Raw genomic sequence first — 19,778 nt, 5'->3', positions numbered from 1 at the left:
TATAACAACTGTTTACAAATAATTAATTATTATACTGCCATTTAGAATACTTCAATAACTCACGGTAGCACAGTGGTTAGCACAGTTGCTTCACAGCACCAGAGTCCCAGGTTCGATTCCCGGCTTGGGGAGTTTGTGCGGAGTTTGCACTTTCTCCCGTGTCTGCGTGGGTTTCCTCCGGGTGCTCCGGTTTCCTCCCACAGTCCAAGGACGTGTAGGTTAGGTGGATTGGCCATGATAAATTGCCCTTAGTGTCCAAAAAGGTTGGGAGGGGTTGCTGGGTTACGGGGATAGAGTGGAGGTGTGGGCTTTCCAAGGGCCGGTGCAGACTCGATGGGCCGAATGGCCTCCTTCTGCACTGTAAATTCTATGAAAAATGTTCACATTCCGTTTTGTCTAATATACAGTCCATGATAAATACAACTCTATACTTAAGTAAAGATTGCCCCCTAGAGGCAATGCAAGTTCTTTGCTATTGGCCATAGAAACATAAAGTGCTCGTAAACCTCAGCAGGTCTGGCAGCATCTGTGGCAAGAGAAAGAGTTAACGCTTCGAGCCGAATGATTCTTCCAGCACTCTTCCGCTTTTTCCAAAGAAGAGTCATTTGACTCAAAACATTAACTATGTTTCTCTCGCCACTGATGCTGCCTGACCTGCTGCTTTTTTCCAGCATTTTGTTTAGATTTCTGATTTCCAGCCTCCGGAGTATTTTGCTTTTACCCGAGTTGTTTACTTGTTCAGATTGAAATACAGACACAGATTTCAATTTCTGGGGATTTTTGAAATATTAAGCCAAAGGTGAAGACAGGTCCCAAAGGTGATGACCATCTCCCTCAAGATGGAATCTAACCATCTCCCTTTGACATCACCATTGTTGAATCCCCCACTATTAACACCCTGGGGGCTCCCACTGACCAGAAACTGAACTGGACCCAGCCATACAAATATTATGGCTGCAAGAGCAGCTCAGAGGCGAGGAATCCTGTGCTGAGTAACTCACTTCCTGATTCCCCAAAGCCTGTCCACCAATTACCAGGCGCAAGCCAGGAGTGTGATGGAATACTCTCCATTCGCCTGGATGAGTTCAACTCCAACCAGGACAAAGCAGCCTGTTTAATTGACACCCCCATCCGCCACCTTCAACATTCACTCCCTCCACCACTGTCGCACAGTAGCATCAGCGGTGTGCCATTTACAAGATGCACTGCAGCAACCCACCAAGACTCCTTCGACAGCACCTTCCAAACCTCTGACCACTTACCATCTAGAAGGACAAGGCAGCAGGTAGCTGTGAACATGACAACCAGCAAGTTCCCTCCAAGCCACTCACCATCCTGACTTAGAAATATATCAGCTGTTCCTTCATTGTCGTGGGGAAAATCCTGGAACTCCCTCCCTAACTGCACTGTGGGTGTACCTACACCACATGGACTGCAGCGGTTTAAAGAAGGCAGCTCACCACCATTTCCTCAAGGGCAATTAGGGTTGGGCAATTAGGCCCTGTATAATTGCAGCAAGACATCCCTGCTCCTGTACTCAAATCCTCTCGCTTTGAAGGCCAACATAACATTTTCCTTCTTTATTGCCTGCTTACCTTCAGTGACTGGTTAATGATGACCCCCAGGGCCTTGCACATTCCCCTCTCTCAATCTATAGCCATTCAAATAATAATCTGCCTTCCTGCTTTTGCTACCAAAGTGGATAATCCCACATTTATTCACATTATATTACATCTGTCATTCACTTTCCTACTAACTCAACTTGTCCAAATCACACTGAGGCATCTCTGCAGCCCTCCTCACAGCTCACCCTCCCACCCAGCTTTGTCTCATCGACAAATATGGAGATATTAAATTTAAATCATCTAAATCATGAACATATATTGTGAATAGCTGGGGTCCCAGCACCGATCCCTGCGGTACCCCACTAGTCACTGCCTGCCAATTTGAAAAAGACCCATTTATTTCTACTCTTTGTGTCCTGTCTGCCAACCAGTTTTTCATCCATCTCAATGCACTACCCCCAATCCCATGCACTTTAATTTTACACACTAATCTCTTATGTGAGACTTTGTCAAAAGCCTTCTAAAAGCCCAAATAAACCACATCCACTGACTCCTCCTTGTCAACTCTGCTAATTACATCCTTGAAGAACAAAGAACAAAGAAAAGTACAGCACAGGAACATGCCCTTCGACCCTCCAAGCCCGTGCTGTCCATGCTGCCCGACTAAACTAAAATCTTCTACACTTCCTGGGTCCGTATCCCTCTATTCCCATCCTATTCATGTATTTGTCAAGATGCCCCTTAAATGTCACTATCGTCCCTGCTTCCACCACCTCCTCCGGCAGCGAGTTCCAGGCACCCACTACCCTCTGTGTAAAAATAGTTGCCTCGTACATCTCCTCTAAATCTTGCCCCTCGCACCTTAAACCTATGCCCCCTAGTAATTGACCCCTCTACCCTGGGGAATAGCCTCTGACTATCCACTCTGTCTATGCCCCTCATAATTTTGTAGACCTCTATCAGGTCGCCCCTCAACCTCCGTCGTTCCAGTGAGAACAAACCGAGTTTATTCAACCGCTCCTCGTAGCTAATGCCCTCCATACCAGGCAACATCCTGGTAAATCTCTTCTGCACCCTCTCTAAAGCCTCCACATCCTTCTGGTAGTGTGGCGACCAGAATTGAACACGATACTCCAAGTGTGGCCTAACCAAGGTTCTATACAGCTGCAACATGACTTGCCAATTCCTATACTCAATGCCCCGGCCAATGAAGGCAAGCAAGGCGTATGCCTTCTTGACTACCTTCTCCACCTGTGTTGCCCCTTTCAGTGACCTGAGGACCTGTACACCTAGATTTCTCTGACTGTCAATACTCTTGAGGGTTCTACCATTTATTGTATATTCCCTACCTGCATTAGACCTTCCAAAATGCATTACCTCACATTTGTCCGAATTAAACTCCATCTGCCATCTCTCTGCCCAAGTCTCCAAATGATCTAAATCCTGCTGTATCCTCTGACAGTTCTCATCACTATCCGCAATTCCACCAACCTTTGTGGCGTCTGCAAACTTACTAATGAGACCAGTTACATTTTCCTCCAATTCATTTATATATACTACGAACAGCAAAGGTCCCAGCACTGATCCCTGAGGAAAACCACTAGTCACAGCCCTCCAATTAGAAAAGCACCCTTCCATTGCTATTCTCTGCCTTCTATGACCTAGCCAGTTCTGTATCCACCTTGCCAGCTCACCCCTGATCCCGTGTGACTTCACCTTTTGTACCAGTCTGCCATGAGGGACCTTGTCAAAGGCCTTACTGAAGTCCATATCGACAACATCCACTGCCCTACCTGCACCAATCATCTTTGTGACCTCTTTCGAAAAACTCTATCAAGTTCGTGAGACACGACCTCCCCTTCACAAAACCGTGCTGCCTCTCACTAATACGTCCATTTGCTTCCAAATGGGAGTAGATCCTGTCTCGAAGAATTCTCTCCAATAATTTCCCTACCACTGACGTAAGGCTCACCGGCCTGTAGTTCCCTGGATTATCCTTGCTACCCTTCTTAAACAAAGGAACAACATTGGCTATTCTTCAGTCCTCCGGGACATCACCTGAAGACAGTGAGGATCCAAAGATCCAAAGAATTCCAGCAGATTTGTCAAGCATGATTTCCCTTTCGTAGATCCATGCTGACTCTGCCCGATCCTGCCACTGTTTTTCAAGTGCTCTGCTATAAAATCTTTTATTACGGACTCTAGCATTTTCTTCACTACCAACGCGAGGCTGACTGGTCTACAATTTTGTTTTCTCTCTGCCTCCCTTTCTAAATAGTGGGGTTACATTAGCTACTTTCCAATCTGTAGGAATTGCTTCAGAATCTATAGAATTTTGGAAGGTGACCTCCAATGCATCCACTATTTCTAGGACCACTTCCTTAAGTATTCTGGGATGTAGATTCTCAGGCTCTGCGGATTTATAATCCCATCAATTCCCCAAACACTATTTCTCTACTAATACGGATCTCCTTCAGTTCCTCTGTCTCATTAAACCCTGTGTTCCCCAACATTTCTGGTACATTATTTCTGTCCTGCTTTGTGAATACAGAACCAAAATCTGTATTTAGTTGGTCAGCCATTTCTTTGTTCCCCATTATAAATTCCCCTCTTTCAGACAGTAAAGGACCTACATTTATCTTCACCAATCTTTTTCATTTCACATACTTATCAATGCTTTTAATGTCAGTTTTTATGTTCCCTGCAGACTTACTCTCTCATGCTCTATTTTCCCTTCCTTAATCAATCAGTCCCTTTGACGAATTATAAATTGCTCGCAATCCTCAAGAATGCTGTTTGTTATGGCCAATTTGTATGCCTCTTCCTTGGATCTAATACTATCCCTAATTTCCCTTGAAAGCGATGGTTTGGCCACCTTTCCCATTTTATATTTTTGTGCCAGACAGGAATGAACAATTGTTGCTGTTCCCCCAAGCATCTTTGAATGCTTGCCATTGCCCATCCACAGAAGTAACGTCCCGCAATCTATCATACCAAACTCACGCCTCATATCATCGTAGTTTCCTTTGTTTAGGTTCAGGTCTCTAGTCCTAGTATCAATGATAGCACTCTCCATCTTGATGAAGAATTCGATCATGTTATGGTCGCTCATCCCCAAAGGCCTCGCCCAACTAAATTGCCAATGATTCCATTCTCATTATGCAAATGGAGGCAAGTTAGCACAGCGGTTAGTACTGTTGCTTCACAGCTCCAGGGTCCCAGGTTCGATTCCCGGCTTGGGTAACTGTCTGTGTGGAGTCTGCACATTCTCCCCATGTCTGTGTGGATTTCCTCCGGGTGCTCTGGTTTCCTCCCACAAGACCCGATTGACATGCTGTTAGATAATTTGGACATTCTGAATTCTCCCTGTGTGTACCCGAACAGGCGCAGGAATGTGGCAACTGCGGTCTTTTCCCAGTAACTTCATTGCAGTGTTGATGTAAGTCTACTTGTGACAATAAAGATTATTTTTAAAAATATTATTATACAATACCCAGTCTACGATGGCCTGGTTTCCAGTTACATCAATTACTCCGACTTATCTTCTTATGGGAAAGTAAACACACCTTATCTTGTCTTTTCCATTTCAATAAGTGCATATTAACAATTTAGTGACCAGTGCAGACATGCTGAAGGTGTAATGAACTTGTTCAGTGGTGTATCATGGGAAGATTTCCTTTATGACAATGTCTGAAACAGCAATAAATTGCTTTAATATAGCACTTATAATTTAGTAAAAGTCCCAAGGCAGTAGCGACAGAATTTGATACCGAGCTACCGAAGGAGATATTAGGACAGATTGGTTTTAGGGAGCATCTTAACAGAGGTTAGAGAAGTAGAAAGGCTGAGTCAGAGATTTTCTTTTGTTCAGCACTTTTCACAACTTCCAGACTCTGCAAATCACTTTACCGCCAGTGAAGACATTTTGAAATGCAGCCACTACTGTAATTTAAGAAAACATAGCAGCCAATTTGTGCACAGCAAGCTGCCACAAACAGCAATGCGATGTTACTGACTAAACAACCTGCGGGTCAAGGGATAAACGTTGGCCAGGACGCCTGGGGTGAATTCTCCATCCCCTCTTTAAATTGTGCCGTGGGACCTTGTGCATGCACCCAAGGAGGCAGCCAGCTCTCAGCTCAACACCTCAGCCGCAAGGTGGCAGCTCTGAGAGTTGCTGCAATTCCCTCCGTGTCGCAGCGTTGAGTGATCAGCTTAGATTTTGTGCTCCGTTCTCCGGAGTGGGGTTTGAACCCGCAACATTCTGACGCGGAGGCAAGAGCAAAAAGTGAGGAGTTCATTTTTTAAACGGCAGAGAGAGAAGCTGCGGTCGGCAAACAATCCCATGATCGTACTATTTTTGTCCACAGGTCCATTCGGCCGCGTCTGACAGTTTATATGTGCCAGGAGCCACAGCAAGGAAAGGAGAATAAGGATAGTCAAGACTCTCCCAGCGCTGCCATGTGTGGTATGTAGCCACACCAGTGTCAAAACACCATGGCTAGGACACTAAATGACGGTGACGATAATTAGGGCAGGGAGCACCAGCAGAGATCCTGGCTGTTGAGTGGAGGCGAGTGGGGGGGGGGGGGGGGGGGGGGGGGGTGGTCATCACGGGCCTGCTTGGTCTGATCTTCATCCACCTTCTGCAAGGGTGAGTAACTCCACAGGATTGACCTGAAACCTCCGGGGATTAAAGCTTCATCTCCTGGGCATTGCTCTGAGCAATCCCAGATGAAAGATTTTAAAAAAAATTCTTTCTAACTAATAAACAAAGGTTTTCAAAGATATTGGAGTGGGGGAAAATAGCTGCTCGACAGTCAAGGATTATCCAATTGGTAACAAGGAGTCTTTTTTTCTTTCTAATTCGTGTAGAGATCTCAGAAAGTTTGCAATACTGAAGGAGAGCATTCATCCTGTTGTGTCCATGTCCAACATTCTCTGCAACAGCTCCTCAGTGAGTTCCACTCCCCTGTCTCCCCCCGCCCCCCCCCCCCCCCCCCCCCCCCCCCCCCCCCCCCCCCCCCCCCCCCCCCCCCCCCCCCCCCCACCCCCAGTCCTGGATTACTTTCTCTTCAGAAAATTATCCAATTCCCTTTTGAATGCCTCGATTGAATCTGCCTCCTCCACACTTTCACCGGAGATCCTTGCCAACCGCTGCATCGAAAAGCTTTTCCTCGTGGCCCCATTGCTTCTTTTGCCATTTATCTTGAATCTGTATCCTCTGGTTCGCTACCTTCCTGCCGATGGGAACAGGTTCTCGCGACCTGCTCTGCCCAGGCCCCTCAGCATCTTTCTCAAAGATCCTCTCAACCGTTGCTTCTCCAGATAGAACAGCCCAGCTTTGTTACCCCATCCTCAGAAGTGAAGTCTCTCATCCCTTGATCAATAAGGGGATCAGGGGTTATGGGGAGAAGGCAGGAGAATGGGGATGAGAAAGTATCAGCCGCGATTGAATGGCGGAGCAGACTCGATGGGCCGAGTGGCCTAATTCTGCTCCTATGTCTTATGGTCTATCCCCGGAGCCATTTTTGTAAATCATGTCGGAGAGAACGCAGAAAAGACGGTGGGCCGAGGGGGTCAGACATGTTGAGAGAGACCAATCGTGGAAGTGTGACAGATCGAGGCTGAAGGTCAAAAACCTTCGGCAGATATCCAATCAGAGCTGGCACCCTTGCCTCCAATATTCCTTGGGCACAATTTGATTCTCGGCTTTCCAATGTGTTAAGATCTCACCCACTGAAACTCTAGAATGCCTGTGTAGATACCAAGAGTAGAATTTTAAGGATGGCAAGCAATTGGCTTGCATTCCCGCTGTCATTTAACACTCATTTGAGTGTTGATCAACAGGGGGCAAGACTTCTGCCCGCCCTTGGAAAGGAGTTCAGCCCGTGAGAGCTGTTGGCCAATCTGATTGGCTCTTCAGCCCAGCCAGTCACAGCGCTTCAGTGGCCAGAAGCAGTAGTACAGCGGCTTGCCAGGGACAAAGTCCCGGGACCTGTTAAGAGGTAAACCCCAGGGGGCGCGATTGTGGCATCAGGGGTTAGGCCAGGAGCGAGAGGGTCCCAGAGCTCCAACATTCTGAGGGGGGAGTGGGGCCCCCCTCCACCCCTCACTTCCCACCCGAGATGGGGAAAAGTGGAAATGCCATTTTCCCACCCTCTGCGCCAACTAGGCTAAACATTGAGGCTGGGTGGTTAAGGCCCGTGTAGCCACTTAAGGGCCAGAAAGTGGATGGATGGGTTTCTCGCCCAAGGCCCTGCCCGCCCAACTGTGAAATTGCATCTTGGTTTGGGCGGACAGTTTCAGGGGGGAAAATCCTGTTCAGTCAATTTTACCGCCTTAAGGGGTCGGTGCAGAATCGATGGGCCAAATGGCCTCCTTCTGCACCGTATGTTGTATGTTCTATGTTATAAATAGGGCCAAGATTCCTGGCTGATCCATAGTGCCTGGAATGCCACCCTGGGATCTTTATGGCTGAGCTATAGCGAAGTTGAATTGACACTTTTCCCCCCCCAAGGGAAAAAAACACAGTTTGTGAGAAGATGCTCTCTGAAAAAATGAAGCTTTCGAGTTAGCCGTCCTGTGACTGACTAACACAAAAGGACACTAACTCCCTCTAGTGACAGGAATACAGGATTACAGCTTCACTAACTTTGTACTGTTTTGCAGAAAGGAATTAAAACAATCGCGTGAATTATTTTTTTGTTTTGCCTTAATATTATGTGAGAGGATCTCCCCCTCCCCCCCGATTATAAAGAATAATGCACAACGCCATTCTGCATCATAAGTGACACAACATAATTCATGATTTTTCAAACTAGGGTCCCTGATGGAGCACTGAAGTGATTCCTAATGGGTCAGCGAGATCATCGGAGAGCGTCGGATGGCCCTCGAGGGGCAGCGACCTTTTAATTTATAGCGGTATTAGCACAGTAGGGAGGAATGACATAAGTTCAGGAAACCAATAAGTAAAAGCAGTCGCTGAACAGTAACCACATGATAGGACAGGGTCTAATGCTAGAAATAATGAAAGCTTGTCAGAAAGGTATGGCGATACCCACGGGGGATTTTAATTTACATATAGACCTCAGAAGTCAGATGAGCAAAGGGAGCGTAGATGAGGAAATCATAGAATGTTTTCAGGATAGATTCTTAGAACAGCATGTTCTGGAGCCCACCAGAGAGAAGGCTGTGCTGGACCTGACATTAGGACTGAGTTTAGGAGGAACTTCTTCACCCAAAGGGTTGTGAATCTATGGAATTCCTTGCCCAGTGAAGCAGTTGAGATAGCCATGATGCTACTGAATGGCGACCAGGTTTGAGGGTTTGAATGGTTTACTCCTGCTTCTAATCTGTATGCAAACTTCCTCCTAACAATGTTACAAATTAGTCTCAAATCAAAATAGTTACATTACACTGCTTGCTAGTTTGATGGCTTTCACATTAAGGCCTATCGAATAGAATTAAGTCTCATTTTCTGTATCTTCCTCCTAGTTTACAAGGAAATCTACCTGGAAGATTTAACCAAAGCTGAACTAACCAACAAGTTAGCAGCTCTATTCAGCATCTCACCAAACCAGATTCTTCAGATCTACAGGCAGGGAGCAGCTGGAATCCATATCCTGGTTGGGGACCAGGTGAGTTACTGAAACTGCCTCACGTGGGGGAAGACTGTTGCAGAAGGAGAGTTCCTGGATGCAAACCATGAGATTTATTAGCTTACTCAGAATATAGAAGGAAGGTGATTTTCTAGTATTTGTATCTGTTTTGCAGATGATTCAGAACCTTCCTGATGAATCCAGTTTTATAATTAACTCACTGAAAGGTAAGAGATCTGCCGTGTAATACCCTGAATGAGCTCACCCTCACAGAGGTACACAGGGTAGGGTAGCATCCAAAAATAGTGCGGGGGGTTCTTGCGGGAAGATAGGTGTTCTTCGAGTTGAACCTTCTGAAAGTGATTTTGCGAGACACAGTGGGCGGGATCCTCTGGTCTGACAGCGCACCCCCTTCATGGATTTCCCGGCAGCATGGGGTGGATTCAATGGGAAATCCCATCGACGGCAGCGGGATCAGAAGATCCCACAGCCGGCCAATGGCAGGCTGCCTCCCGCCACTGAGAAACGTGCCACGGGGGTAGGCCAGAGAATCTCGCCCTGTGTTGTCTCGGGTGTGTGCAGAGTTAGTCTATCCATCCCGAATGCACAGGAGAAGAAGCGTGTTGGGAAATGAGGCATAGAGGCTGTCAGTGACCAGAGAGGATGGCCATCTCCACGTCTGACGGTTGTGTTTCTGTTGTCATCACACGGAGCATGAGAACTCCATTTAGGGAGACGGTGGTACGGTAGTGATATCACTGGATAAGTAATCCAGAGGTCCAGTTTAATGCTCCAGGGTCACCGGTTCAAACCCCATCATGGCAGCTTGTGGAATTTAAATTCAGTGAATTAATCTGGAATTATAAAACTAGTCTCAGTAATGGTGACCATGAAACGATCAACTATTCTCATAAAAACCTATCTGCTTCACTAATGCCCTTGAGGAAGGACATTTGCCATCCTTACTCCAGCCCCACAGCAATGTAGTTGACTCGTAACTGCCCTCTGAAATGGCCCAGCAAGCCACAAGGGCAATTAGGGATGGGCAACAAAAGCTGGCCTTGCCAGTGACACCCACACCTTGTAAAAGAATAAAATTACCTGGATTGTACAGGTTAGAATCAGGCCATTCATCCCACCTGGCTCACACTGGTGTTAGTGCTCCGTGTCCTCCTCGCACCCCTCCTGTCCCAGCTTTTCAGTATGACCCCCCTATTTTTCACCCCCTTGTGTTTATCGAGCTTCTCCTTGTTTCCATTTCTTGCAGAACCCACAGACCTTTGTGGGTATCAGACGCTCTGGAGATTAGCGAGGAACACTCACTTCACAACTGAAGAAGAAAATGCCATTATTGACAAGAACTGGCTCTGACATTTGAGAGAGGTTTTTGGGAAACACATTTGAGGCAGTGGTAAAGTTCCAAGAGGGAAGCAGGGAGCTTGACGTTGAATTAGAAGCACAACTAGAGCAGGCAGAACACAGCAAGAGAGTTTTAGTATCTGGCAACCAAAGGCTAAAATTTGATATGGATGTTTAGACTTACGTATAGCTTTACTTTTGTGCATGTCTGCAGAAGTTGGGATGTGTTATTGGTGTTACTGTGGTAAACGGAGGTTGTGCCTTAGACTAAAAGGCACTCTTAGATTTATTTTTTGTTCTGGACTGGGACAATCGACCCCGTAGCATCTTTTTCCCGCTTTTGCATATGTGTCATAGATTATCATAGAATTTACAGTGCAGAAGGAGGCCATTCGGCCCATCGAGTCTGCACCGGCTCTTGGAAAAAGCACCCTACCCAAGGTCAACACCTACACCCTATCCCCATAACCCAGTAACCCCATCCAACACTAAGGGCAATTTATCACGGCCAATCCACTAGCAGAAGAACTAGTTTCAGAAAAGCCCAGATGCACAGACAGGCCCCAGACACGTATCATCAGTAGAGGATGATGTGATGTAATAGACAGGGAGTCAAGTCAGCCTAACCGCATCAAGTCACTCCCATTATCCCCTTCTCTCCCTTCAGGAGACAAGATCACTGGTATCTTTGCGAACTGGGATAGCCATACTGATTTTATAATAAACTTTGAAGAGTTAAATCAAAACGCTTCAATTTAACCAGTAGGTTGATGGGATGAAGGGCTAGATCAAGGGGGACTCATTGAAGGAATAGCCGCCAGATGGAGACAGTAAGATTGGCCATACCAACCAGGATTCCATACTCTGGTGAGGGTGAGGATAAAATGGGTTGAAGAACCATTTTCGTTTGAACCCATCTTGTTGACTGAGAGGCACCTAGTAGCCTTGTGTACTTGTGCCCACTGCTCCATACCCGGAATGCAACAGAAGGACAACCAAGCATTTGCAATCTGTACATGACTTGAACGTAAGAAGCACTTTTAAATATCCCTTTGTGTGCGAGTGGAGGATACACCATAATTCAATCTGCAACAGCCCTACACCTAGTCTCGTGTGATGTGTATTGAGTTACAAATCTGACTTTGTAAGAGTCTTTGTATTTCTCTTGCAGTGGACAGTTTGGATGGCTACTACATGATTTTAAAATAAGAAACCGGCAGCTGTACACCTGAAGATGAACCCAGTGAAGAAGTGAACGTTGATCTTTCACTCTGGAACACAGTTGAACCCTGTGAAAATTACCGCACTATCAGATCAGCAATTTAAATCACAGGCCAGTTCCTCCTCCGAGGCACAGCACCGAATACAGCAGAAGAATTCACCTTGAACCACCTCGGCGGTACAAGACTGCGAGATGAAATGTTGAGTTCATCCCAACATGCCTTTGGGCCCATCATTGATTGACCAGAAGACATGACAGTAAAACAGAAACAGCCCAAACTGCCAGTTCAGTTCTCCTCTATATTCACACAACAGTTTTTATTTTTGAGTAGCACAGAGATTCATTTCGAAAACAACCTTGTGGAGAAAAATAGTGTCCTCTTGGTGGACATTGGGAGTGGAAGCCAGCTCGGGATTGGGGATGCCTTGGAACCTCTATTAATTTCCAAAGCATTTTTTTTGGCCGGGGGGTGGGGGGTTGCGGGGGGGGGGGGGGGGGGCTGTGCAGGGGGATGCGGGGGGGGTGCAACAGGCTCCAAAGCCCGTGTGCTATTCATGCACATGCTTCAAACCTTCCAGTAGAAACCTGCAACTCAACCCAAACGCTTTCCCACCAACCGTTCCTCAAGGATTTAAAGGGAGAGTGAATCAGAAAAATACAATAGCAATAATAGAGCGGGGCATCGAATGGAACTTTCCAGAAAAAGAGCAGGAACAAAACAGGGCAGATTTTAAAGTCAATCTCTAATGGCTGTCATTAGCATCCCCCAGCAGGTTTTGCTGTCACTGAAGAACCGTGTAATAAATTTACTTTTGAATGTTAATGTCAATACAATGCCTTGTAGGTATTTCATATTTTATCATTGTAAAAATGTAAACATTTTATATAAGAGATGTTGAATTCACTTTTTTTTAACGCGTAGGTAATAATAAGGACAAATAAAATTATTACATCATTTCAGGGCAGTCCATTCTTTGTAACTGGGATTCAAAGCAAGTGAATGGATTGTCTATCCGCAGCTTATGGAATTTAGAATGATTGAAACACGCTCTAAATCGCCCTCTACTGGCTCATTCAGGTTTGTTTTTCTTCCAGCTTCTCTTCTCTTTCTGTTGAACTTTCCTCAGGGGGTGCAGTGCAATGGGTGCCAGGAGCTGTGTGGCATCTCGTCAAAGTGGCCCTCTTACTCGTACGTGCAAGCCTAGCCAGTAAATACTAGCAGGCAACGGACCATAGATGGCATCAAATCCCTCCTCAGTCCGTGTCAGTGTCCGAGCTTCCCAAACAAGCAACAGCAGTGGAAACAGTGGTCGATCTTTCCTCAGTCGAGCCAATGAGGCATTTAGTAGTGTCCGATAGCAGATAGCCCTGCACGGTGGCGCAGTGGTTAGCACTGCTGCCTCACAGCGCCAGGGACACGGGTTCAATTCTGGTCTTGGGCGATTGTGTGGAGTCTGCACGGGTTTCCTCCGGGTGCTCCTGTTTCCTCCCACAGTCCAAAGATGTGCAAGTTAGGTGGGTGCGGGGTTATGAGAACAGGGTGGGGGAGTGGGCCTAGATAGAGTGCAGAATGGCCTCCTGCACTGTAGAGTTTCTATGCTATCACAAATCAAAGCTGAAATCACTTGGGCAAGATGGCTGAGTATTACAACTGGTGTTACTCTATTTTACTCTATTTTCTTCTCTCTCTCCCCCCATATACATAGGCCTCCAATATGAACAATGCAGCTTAATATTAATGGCCTCTCTCCGTCCCACTCCCTAACGTTAACAGTATCAAATGGCAACAACCCCTCCGTCACATAATGCAGGAACACTATCTGACAAAGTGGGGCAGAAAGATACAAATATGTTCTTTGTGGGTCTTGACAAAATATGTTTGAGTAAATACCAGGTTTGTCACTGGTTTACAATTGCCAGCTTGCACTCGTGATACACACATCTAAACAAAAAATAATGGGAAAACTCAGCATGTCAGGCAGCATCCGTGGAGAGAGAGCTAGAAATGTAATAGTTTAGCAATTTGAAGGGGTGAAGGGGCCAGCAGAACAAAAGGGAAGCTCTGTCATTGTGTAAGGGCAGAGATGATCAATAAAATATTTTATGACATAACAGCCCAAGCGAATATAAATATATATATAATATATATTGTAAATAGGGGAACGTCTGCGGCGCTGAGGACCCAGGTTCGATCCTGGCTCTGGGTCACTGTCCGTGTGGAGTTTGCACATTCTCCCCACGTCTGTGTGGGTTTCACCCCCACAACCTAAAGATGAGCAGGGTAGGTGGATTGGCCACGCTAAATTGCCCCTTAATTGGAAAAAAAATAATTGGGTACTTGAGGCACGATCAATTTGGCTGGAGACGAAGCGGAATTCAAACTGAGGCTTTATTAGTATCTGAAGTGTGGCCTCCTACAGCAGCTGACGAAATGGCTGCGAGCTGAAGGCCACGCATATTTATAACCCGGCTCCTGGGCGGAGCTAGCATGCAGGGGCCCAGGTGAACCTGTAGTGCAGGTTCTACCGTACAACCCTTAATATAGGAACACAGTGGTTTACCACATTCACCCCCTGTTAAAATTGAGTCTGGTGGGGGTGGTGGATAACTATATACAATTCGCAATCTTTAATATTTACAGGACAGTGAAAAAAAAAAGGCTCTGGTCATCTGGCGGGCCAGTCAGAGGTTCAGCCGGTCCGGCGCCTTGATCGTCTTCTGGGATCGACGAAGTGGAGCCGGCGATGTTGGTGCTGTCGTGGTCGAAGTTGACTCCGGGAGCGTGCCAAAATCCTCTTCATCAACGGGGGTGGGCAGAGGGAGGACAGACGGTCCTAGGGGGGTGATGGGGGCGGCGGGGAGGGGAGGGTGGTGACGGGGGTGGTGTGGGGGCGGAACCTGCTGGTGCCAGGTCCCTGAGGGAGACGGTATCCTGGCGGCCGTCGGGGAATGCCACGTAGGCGTACTGTGGGTTTGCGTGGAGCAGGCGCACCCTTTCCACCAACGGGTCCGCCTTGTGGAGCCGCACATGTTTATGGAGAAGCACGGTTCCCGGAGCTGTGAGGCAAGTTGGGAGTGATACCCCGGATGTGGACTTCCTGGGGAAGGCAAAAAGGCATTCATGCGGTGTATTGTTAGTGGCAGTGCAGAGTAATGAGCGAATGGAATGTAGTGCATCAGGGAGGACCTCTTGCCAGCGGGAGGCCGGGAGATTTCGACACTGCTAACCTAAGTGTGGTTACTCTGTCTGACTGAACCAGACTAGCTCTTAGCCACGTGCTGGAGGTATGATACTGTAAATACACCCTGACTCACTTTGTAGATGTTCATTGGTGGAAAGAGGCGGCGTGCGAGTGCCTCATAGTGAGATACCACCTCCGAGTGTCCTGCCTGCTCCTTGGTCATGTCCTGTTCTCTGTGTTCATTAGCTGCCCGTCTGTTTATCATTATCTGCATGTCTGCATATCATGACAGAGGGGTGTATTTTTCAGAATTGTTTAGACACCAGCTTGTCAGACCAAACAGGAATGTGTGGAGGTGATCAATTTCCAAGTCGAAACTTCAAAATATGACTCAAACAAAAACATTGCTTCCAAAATCTAAATTTACATAAAAGCAAGCAAAATGAAACAAAAAAAGTCTCTCAAAATCTCTCCAGCACAACTGTGTATCGCAACTGTATCAATAGCTTCCAGTACTCACTGAATATTTAGAAATGTAATCCCAATTTAACAAAGTACGACAGCGTTTGGATAGGAATTCCAGACCGTAGGATCCAGGTATCTGAAGGCAGAGAGGCTGGAAGGTCAGGGAAATCAGACTTGCAGGGCTAAAGGACGTTGCAGCGATAGGAAGGGGTAACGCTATAGAAGGATTTGAAAGCAGGGATGAGAATTTTAAAATGAAAATCGCTTATTGTCACAAGTAGGCTTCAAATGAAGTTACTCTGAAAGTCAAGGGATTGCCAGTCTGGGACACAATTTAGGACGGCAGGCAACAGTAGTGGTGGGTGTGTGTAATTAGGATGTGGACAGGATGAAGTCGTGGGCGAATGAGGGGACTTAATTACAAATTAGATAAGACACAAGTATTTTTTTTTTCTCTGAATCGTCGTTCTCTTATTTATTTCGTGAATGCAAATCCCTGAAGCGAAATGAAGACCTCCTCATTTGCTGCATTTAAGGTGATTAATCCATCACTTAGTCTGGAGAGACAACATTCCTTGGTACTGTGCAACCTTGTTTGCATCTCTCCACAGGTACACACAAAAGATTACTAAACAGGTGTGGTAAGGATTCCTTGACTACTTCCTAACGGAAGAAAATGGGTTCCGGAAAGAGAAGAACATTTCAAGTAACAAAAGCCAAGTTACAGGTCAGCTTGACGTGGGGAAGCTCACTCATTAATTATCAATATTTCCAGGATATTAATTGCCTTAGGGGGTCACACAGAAAACTCCCAAGAGTTTTTTCCTATTCCAAAATGGGCAGTTCGCTTCTTTCTATTTTGCCAGTGTCGCGTAACGCTCCAAGCCCCCGGTGGAGGCTTAATGGGCCAGATAGTCTGTTTTTTTAAGAATTGGTTCGGGTGAGGACCAAGGATCCATTTGCTGCCTCAGGTGATGAAAAAGATCCCAAGACACTGTTCAAAGAAAAAACAGGGAGGTTTTCCAAGTGTCCAGGCCAATATTTATCTTTCAACCAACATTAACCGCTAATGCAGAATATCTATTTATTTAATTACCGTTTGGGATTTTTCTGTTTGTTAATTGGCTGCTGCGTTTCCTACAACAGTAAATATACTTCAAAGACACTTAATTGCTTGTGAAGTGCTTTGGGACATTTCCAGGTTGCGAAAGGCACTACAGTTCCTTCTGCCTCTGCTCCACTGGGCTCTGAATAGGCTTTACTATGTTGTCCATTTCTTTATAAACAAACCTCCCATTAAACCAGCATATTTCTACATTAAAGATGCAATATACGTCTGAAGGCAAGCCCACTGGAGAGTTAAACAGAGGAATGGATGAAGGGGTGTGTTGACTTTTCAAAGAAAATTAGAGGCTTTACTCCTGAAGGTGACAAACAGGGAATAGAACAGACATGATTGGGGAGCAAGAGCAGAGCGTGGAATCATCCCAGAAATCGCCCCCAAGTCTGACCTCGGGCAGGGAAAGCTGCATTTAACCCGCTGATAGCAATGGTGGTTTTATCCAATTGTATTGTGCAGCACTTGGTCCCAAATATTTGCAGGCACGAGTTCCACGCCATATTTCTGGCGGGTAGCCTCTGATTCACCTCCTCCAAGGGCGGCACAGTAAAACAGTCAGCACTGTTTCTACACAGCGCCAGGGTCCCAGGTTCGATTCCCCGCTGGGTCACTGTCTGTGCAGAGTCTGCACGTTCTCCCCGTGTCTGCGTGGGTTTCCTCTGGGTCCCCCGGTTTCCTCCCACAGTCCAAAGGTGTGCAGGTTAGGTGGATTGGCCATGATAAATTGTTCTTAGTGTCCAAAAGTGTTAGCTTGGGTTACGGGGATAGGGTGGAGGTGCGGGATTAAGTAGGGTGCTCTTTCCAAGGGCAGGTGCAGACTCGATGGGCCGAATGGCCTCCTTCTGCACTGTAAATTCTATGATTCCACCGTCATATCTGTGTTTCAATGATCCAGGAGCCCCTGCATACAGCGAGCACACTCGTCATTGGACAGTTCTGGCTGCCAAAGCCAAGAATCATACTGCCCTGAAATTCACCGTCGCCTCTTTCGGGCGACTGCTGGATGTTGTGAAGGCCCGCCACGATGTACCCCTACCCAAAGACCGGCACCCAACGTCACCAATCCTGTATGGGAGACAGTGGTGGTCAGATCCAACGCACTGCAGAAGACAGCCATCTCCTCCGCTCCAGCAGGGTCCCACTCAATGCCAGCTCAAGGGACACTGCCAATCACTCTCCTGCACACATCTTCATCTCCCCTGCGAGTCCATGGTCCCACTCACCACCCACACATGCCAGGCACTCTCATCTGCCTAAGCAGTCTCTCCATCTGTCGGCATGCAGGGAAAGCAGGCACACAGCAAAGGGGAAAGGTCCCAGGCTAGTGGAGGAATGGCTTAACTAAAGGTCCTCACAGACTTTGAAGCTATCGTGCTTTAGCTGGCCAGAGAGGATGTGGACCATTCCGGAGCTAGTGAGGTCGGCGGTGCTCAATAAAGTCAGGATCCAGAGCTGCAGTATTCAGCTGGTTACCATGCTGTGAGCAATGGTTCCTGCTTCGAAAGCCCCTGCCACACACGAATGGCCTCCCCTTTCTTTTGCAGGCACATCTGGGAAGCAGGTCAACAAGCCAGGTCCTCGACCCAACAGCAGCACAGAGGAATTATTCACAGATCCCGACATTGAAGGCCCGTCACAGCGCTCACCCACACCCTCCACCAGTGCAGACACACACACCTCAGTGGGACCTTTTTCTTGACCAGCCTCAGGGGATCAAACTGGTGAGCACATCACAATGTCCAATGCACAGAAGGTAGAGATCAGGGCACCCAAGGGTGCTGGCACTCGAAAGATTGGAGACTGGGAATATGCCGAGTCAGAGTCAGATGACAAGCCTCAGGACTTTAATGCCTCAGTTGCTGGACCTCCAACGGCAAGGTAGGGAAAATCAGGAATGGATGTCAGCTGCACTCCGCAGATTGCAAGGCTCCGTGGATGAGTTCATCTGTCTTCTGAGGTGACTGTGCCAACATATTGCAGTCACCATTGAGACTTTGTCCTGCACTACTGCAGAGTGGCACTGCATGTCAGAGGCACTTGCTGGCATCCACCAGCGACAATGGCAGGGGGATAACTTTGCGAGCTCACTACAGCTGCCCCTCTCTCAAGGGTACATCCAAGGAGCCCTCAAGCAGCCACAGGGAGGAGGATAAGTGAGTGCACACCTTTAGGCCATCCAAACAGGTGAGTCCAGGCGGTTGCCATCCATCATAATCCCCTTTCTGTGACCACATCAGCTCCACCGGCCAAGGAGGGTGGCACTGCCAGACAGCAGGACCCCCCCCCCCCCCCCCTCCCCCCTCCCTCTGGTCTCAACCCATCAGAAGATGCCCGCCAAAGTCATCACAGAAAACAGGGCACAGCAGTCAGCAGGCTGGCTCCACCTCCACTGTGGATTTTGGGATTCTCCAAGATGTAGCATCAGGGTAAGGAAGGTTAAGTTGTAGCTGCACAGCATAGGTGTCAATCACTTGTATCTAACATTCACTTCTGTAAATAAACTCCCACTGATTTCACCCCATGGTTCCTTGTTATGATGAGCATCATTCCAGTCAGTCTGAGGTGATTCCTGCACTAAATAAAGGCAGGTGCTCAGCTAAGGTTTGCTTCATTGCTTTGTTCAACCTTCCCAGTTATGTACCCTCACAAAGATTGTATCCATGGCCTCCTGGATGCACTTTGAAGCTTCAAAATCCCACAAATGTCACTTATGGAGTCCTAAGAGACATTGGCATAATAATTGAGAGCCGCAAACTTCCAGCAACACCGGCACCAGGTGCCCTTTCAAGTCCCTGCAATGCCAAATCCTGTGGAAGGTACATGTGGCCAACCAGTTCCCTGGACATACACAATCTTCGGTGACATTGGTTCTCGGATGTCTGCAGGTATGTTGAGTGTCCTCTGTGGACCTTGAATCTAGCGAGGCGCCTCAGGGCGACAGCTCTCTAGGGTTCATCCTCTGCGTGCAGAGCAGGCCCTGCCACTCCTTCTTCTTGAAGGTTCTACTCCTGCCGTCGGCAAAGCAGGTGACGGCGCCACTGACACCATCTTCTCTCCTGGCTATGAGCGAGTGTGATTACCAGGCTCCATGCTCCTGTTCCTGACAGTGCCCTCACTGCAGTATCAAAGAGACCTCACTGCAGTATCAAAGAGAGAGACTTGATGGCCAGCATCTGTCTGCTATGGACCATTCTTTGTCCATTCCTCACCTGAAGGTCCTTCTCAAAGCCCATTGACTCATGCCCTGGCCACTAAATTGATGCC

The 19,778-nt window shown here is 47.3% G+C and overlaps 1 protein-coding gene across 1 annotated transcript in view; it reads left to right on the top strand.

Moving 5' to 3' along the window:
• LOC140398074 (transcription factor CP2-like protein 1) overlaps positions 1 to 12,208 on the top strand; it is a 57,731-nt gene extending 45,523 nt beyond the window's left edge. Inside the window, exons 13-16 of the mRNA XM_072486283.1 lie at positions 5,936 to 6,033; positions 9,063 to 9,205; positions 9,342 to 9,393; positions 11,697 to 12,208. Of these exons, the coding sequence (XP_072342384.1) occupies positions 5,936 to 6,033; positions 9,063 to 9,205; positions 9,342 to 9,393; positions 11,697 to 11,734 (331 nt within the window). The 3' untranslated portion in view covers positions 11,735 to 12,208. The remainder of the gene's footprint in view (positions 1 to 5,935; positions 6,034 to 9,062; positions 9,206 to 9,341; positions 9,394 to 11,696) is intronic.
• The last annotated feature ends 7,570 nt before the right edge of the window (positions 12,209 to 19,778 follow it).

This window comes from Scyliorhinus torazame, chromosome 21 (genome assembly GCF_047496885.1).
Source record: "Scyliorhinus torazame isolate Kashiwa2021f chromosome 21, sScyTor2.1, whole genome shotgun sequence".
In the NCBI taxonomy this organism is placed as follows: domain Eukaryota; kingdom Metazoa; phylum Chordata; class Chondrichthyes; order Carcharhiniformes; family Scyliorhinidae; genus Scyliorhinus; species Scyliorhinus torazame.
Note: the sequence above shows the minus strand (reverse complement) of the source record. Positions and strands in the feature narration are given on the sequence as shown.